Raw genomic sequence first — 5,034 nt, forward strand, 5'->3', positions numbered from 1 at the left:
CTTTTCTAACAAACGGCTTTATGGATAGCAATTTGTTTTTTCAGGCACGGCTTCAATAGTTAACAGCAGGCGAATTAGCTCTAGCGGCTTCCTCACAAATAAACATGCTAGACTTGGATGAGCGACCGGAAAGCTTGAAGTGACTTGAAGACGTATAACTGGAGGAAGCCAAGGCAATCGTTGTAGGGAGAGCTCAAGCAACGAGGGAGAGTGGAGCCCCTAAATTGATTTATAGCCATGTTGGGAGGGGTAAAAGGCACACACAAGCTAAAAGTTGAAAAGCCAACAAGGAGCCATCTAAAAGTGAGGTTAAGAATTTTAGAAATTCCTAAGAAACTAAGAATAATCACAAAACTCCCACTCAAATCAATCCTAAAGCACTATCTCTAGAAGAGCCAGTGCTAATAAAATCCATAAAAGAAATGAAATATGCCAATTGCACAAAACATAAGAAATGAAAACGAAAAGGAGGATGCCCACATTGAGGGGACTTTGTTCTCTTGCCAGGATACATCCACATAGAGCCCTTGATCTCAAAGAGGATCATCATATTTCTCATCCATTCCCATTGGACCATCAAGATCTTAGCATGATCTTGGCACACGGCCTATATGATAAGCATGCACATAACAAATGACCAAATGCTTCCTAAAGCAAAATAAGGGCCAAGAGGAAGTTCGACCGTCAAAACAAAGCAGTCCATACACTATGCAAGAATCACCTCATACATAGGAAACAGAGGGAGAAAAGGCTAACTAGTGGCTTTGCAAGTTCAATTTAAGCTTTATTGCAAATGTAAAACAATTGCAAATCTAACTCAACTGAAAATGTAGCAACTCAAAGCTTTATCTAAACGCCACTAGTTCTAACTCAATTTGGTCACTAAATGCCTCAGCTTTGAGTTGCTACATTTTCCCATAGAGACTCAAATTGAATTTTATAATAACTATAGTTTCAAGAATTTTTTATGAAGCAATTTCTTCCTTTTCAAGTTTGAAGTGGCCTAGCCTATTGTGGTGCTTGTACCACATTGCCACAAGACTTCCATGAGCCCTTGCATTCTTATATCTTAGCAAAGAACTTGACCTAGGGTTTCACAAGTGCACTAAACTTCACTTGCGTGAGTTTACACAAAACTTCCATGAAACCAATTGGACACCCATATACATGCATGAAGGTGCACAGTCCTATGCATGCTTGAATATATGTGTGTAATTAACTTGTTGTACGTGGGGATTCACTATTGGCATGGAAAACTAGCTTGCCTTAGAATTGTGATAATAATACTATAATTATGGCTATTTCCAAATGCGGCATGCACTAGCAACATAGGTGACTAACCATCACGAAAGAGTGCCGCAAATATTTGTCTCACATAACAGATAAGAGAGCTATCTTTGTACACTTTCATAGACACCATCATGATAACTTGCATTTTGATTATGCCCATAATGATTTCAATGTAAGGAAGTTTAATGAATGCATGAACCCTTGATTCAAGCAAACAACGGTCTATGCAAAATATACTTTCCTTCCATTGAAAGTATAAGGATGTTTAATAAATGCACCAACCACTTATTCAAGCTATTAGAGTTCCATGCATCATCTATTTAACCCAAGTCAAATTTAACCAAGGAAGCTTGGTTATTTCTAAAAGTAAGCAACTATATTTCATCATGCAAGCATTCCTAAAATTATAACTACTATAAACATTGATCATTGAACTACAATTATTCTGGGAAGAAAATATCATTACTATGGGAAATTTGTTCCCCCAAGAAAAATGATTATATTGTACTCCATACGTGTCATGAATAATTTCTTCCATGGAGATATAATTTTAATAGTGATTTTGAAGATATGAATTGAACCATTGACAATTGCTGGTGTGAGCCACTATTTGGAAACAAAGACTAATAAAATTCCACTTTGAATTTCTCCTTCTTGTACTTTGGTAGCATGAATGTGGAGAGTCATATAACCTAATGCATGCCTCCACAAGGTCATAATGGCCACAAGGCTTTCGAAAGAATCAGGATATACAAGGTCATAAGGCCCACAATCATAAGGTGGTCACTAACATGCCACTTTGTGACACAAAGGAAAGCTTAAGCACACTTTGTGACACCAAGGAAAGCTTAAGCACCATTCCCATCAATACGCTTATGGATTCAACATGGAAGGAAACCCAAGTGTAGGTTATCTAGCTATTTAATGGCAAACTATTCATTGGGGATAAAATGAAGCCACACTCTCACCTCATAGGAAAGAGGTTCACTCTAGGTAGTATGAAGTTATCATTTGTTCAAGGTTAAAGCTATCGAAATTATTCATCCAAGATCAACCGACCACGCATAAGGTTGTACAAATTTCTAACAGAAAGCAAAAGAGATCTCTCGAATCAACAAGCCATAGGGATATGAAGTGTTGAAAGTGCCGGTATACCTGTTTCTGGAAGTAAGCTCCAGAGCTTTAGACTTGTACAACAAGATGGAGGAGGGAGGGGAAAAGTCGAGGAAGTCCGTGTCTGCAAACTATTTCTTGACAAACCCGAGACCGTTGGCCTCTGCGTAGCGCTCCATGAACCGCATGAACCTGTCCCACTCTTTAGTACTTCTCATTACATACCTGGCCTCTATCTTGGCGGGCTTTCCATTCACAAATTTGGCACTGACATCTACAGATTGTAGAACCCCCTCTTCATCAAGCATGTAGATGCCTGTGATGTCCCCCAGCTCACGAGAGGAATCGAAAACTGAGGGCTGGTCGAACAGAAAGGTCGCCACACCGTTTGTACCATCCTTGGATCTCGTCAGAGAAACATCTGGAACAGTTTGTTCATCGGTTCCTCGTATGAACTGGATGGTAGGTTTGGTCATGGCAATTGTGGTTCGAACGCTACGGGCGCTCGTGACCGTAACCGAGGCACACTTAGCAAGCTTCACGCGATGACCAGTGAAAGATGACTTCGAGCTGCCACATTGCTGTAAACAAGAGGACGAAGCCAGGCCTGCACATTGCATTTGACTTCAGAGCAGACCCTTCGACCTTAAAGAGGGCTTTCAACTGCAACATTGCTTTAAGGTCGAATTGTTCCAAAATGAAAAGGAAGGAGCCTAACGCGAGGCGAGCAAGCCACAGCGATCTTAGAGCAAGATGCATTAGGCAAAAGCATCGCCCAAGATGGATGCGCAGCCCCGAGGAGCAAAAGCGAAGGATGAGCGAGCTAACCTGAAGACGGGCGAGGGAAGGAGAGCGAAGTCGTGAGTTGCAAAGGTGGCTGCTGCTGTGGCTGGAGATGCTGAGATTGAGGCGGGGGCTGCTGGTGGTGGTTGGGCACGACAAGGGTAGAGGAGGAGGAGGTGAGGGAGGCCATGAAAGGGAATCAAGCTCAATGGATGGAAAAAAAAATAAGCTGTGAGTGCTTACTAGTAAAAGTAGTAGGCGATAGGCCTGAGAAGGATGGGAGTGGATTTGGGTGGCCACTAACTAACTGCTCGCTGGCCTTTAGCCTTCTTAGTAGTGGCCTCCATTCCTCCACCTCCACCACCACGCACACACACACCCCCCCACCCGCATACCCTTGCCTTGTCCTTCACTTTAGGTTATGGGTGTGTTCTTTGTCTTTATTCGCCTTCCGAATGCTCTTCACCCTCCCTTGTTTTCGCCTGGTGTCATTCCACAACCAGGTGGCTATGCCACTATAGACCACGCTAGGGTTCAATGCACATGTCAGCTAATTTAGTCGTCTAGCCCATTCTGCAAATGCTTGTTTATATCATCGATTTGTAGATTGTATATTGTCATTATTTGCTAGAATTACAATGTAAGAAGGAATACACTCTCTCCTCCTTTCTTCAACATGTGTATATAGAAGCTACCAACCACTATTATGTGGTCATTGTATGGTAGTTGTTGTATTAAGTCATCAATGTATTGAAGAGCTTTGTGATTGGATAATAGTGAATGAGAGATATTTACTATAGCATAGACTTGATATTTTTATGATTGTGATCTCAATTCCTCGACTCTAATGCATGTATGCCCCATGTATGCTATTTGTATTCCTTATGAGCATGCACATGGCAACAACCGTGCATGTATGTGACGATTTGTAGAGTTTCTTTCTTGTAGACAAATAATGTAGGACTTCACCAAGGTTGGTGCTTGTTTAATATTTATTTCATATTTTTGGAAGGATCTTGTGTTCAATTAGTTATTTACACACTTCAAGGATTGCAAAGTTGAATGTCATGAATTTAAATCTACCATTGTGCATTTGCTTTTAGCCTATTCATTTCTTCTTTTTCATGGATGTTATTATCCTTTTTAAAAGTTATTTTTTTAAGAGGGTCAAAGAGGTAATTGTTTTCTATTTCTTTACCTATAGCATATGCAAGGCCATGTGTATGGATGCCCTTTGGTAAGAAAGCTAAAAGTTCCATTGATAACCCTTGTGACCTATGTACTATTCATGCAACTACTGGTTGAATTGGAAATTGCTCCCTTGTGAATATGCTTACTTCAGAAGGACTAAAATGTTATATTTCTTTTGTTGTTCGATAAATTCGTGTCCAATGAGGGTTTATAGATGTGGTGTACATTCTTTTGTTCAATGGATAAGTTTCCATTGAGGGTTTATACATGTCGCAGATATTCTTTGCTCTCATATCATGTCCACTAACACACTGTTGCCAATACGATTCATGCGCACTGTCAATCGATCTTTGTAGACTTTTTGCCTTATCTTCTTTATGTATTGTTGATCTCTATCCACAGCCGATCAGTCTTTGTGGTCTTGTTGCCCTATCTTCTATCTCTACAACATAGGAATTTGAACTATTGTTATCACTTTGTCTCCCAAGTGCAGGTTCCAAGGGTGTTGGTCACCTACAGTCATGTCATTGCTCGTTGTAGCATAGGTGTTCACAAGTGTAGCATAGGTCCTCAGGTCGTATTCCAGTGAGAGGTATAGGCTAAAGTATGGAAAGTAGATCTCATGCATGCGTGGGTGAGAAAGAGGGCTTGATCACA

The 5,034-nt window shown here is 40.7% G+C and overlaps 1 protein-coding gene across 1 annotated transcript; it reads right to left on the reverse strand.

The window, feature by feature from the left end:
- Nucleotides 1-1,915: 1,915 nt before the first annotated feature.
- On the reverse strand, nt 1,916-3,444 carry PSB28 (photosystem II reaction center PSB28 protein). Its single transcript, XM_087397671.1, has 2 exons — nt 3,232-3,444; nt 1,916-3,010 (listed from the first exon to the last, which is right to left on the reverse strand). Exons 1-2 carry the CDS (start codon nt 3,374-3,376, stop codon nt 2,535-2,537), a joined length of 621 nt encoding a protein of 206 aa, XP_087253797.1. The 5' UTR covers nt 3,377-3,444; the 3' UTR covers nt 1,916-2,534.
- Nucleotides 3,445-5,034: the final 1,590 nt, after the last annotated feature.

Source organism: Dipteris shenzhenensis, chromosome 26 (assembly GCF_047967505.1).
Source record: "Dipteris shenzhenensis isolate YYH24624 ecotype China chromosome 26, Dip_SZ_1.0, whole genome shotgun sequence".
In the NCBI taxonomy this organism is placed as follows: Eukaryota; Viridiplantae; Streptophyta; class Polypodiopsida; order Gleicheniales; family Dipteridaceae; genus Dipteris; species Dipteris shenzhenensis.

Bases quoted from the DNA above. Each gene is read 5' to 3' on its own strand.
- PSB28 (XM_087397671.1), bottom strand. From the start codon at position 3,376: ATGGCCTCCCTCACCTCCTCCTCCTCTACCCTTGTCGTGCCCAACCAC. The intron at 3,011-3,231 runs GTTAGCTCGCTC...TGCAATGTGCAG, and splicing joins CTTCCCTCGCCCGTCTTCAG to GCCTGGCTTCGTCCTCTTGT.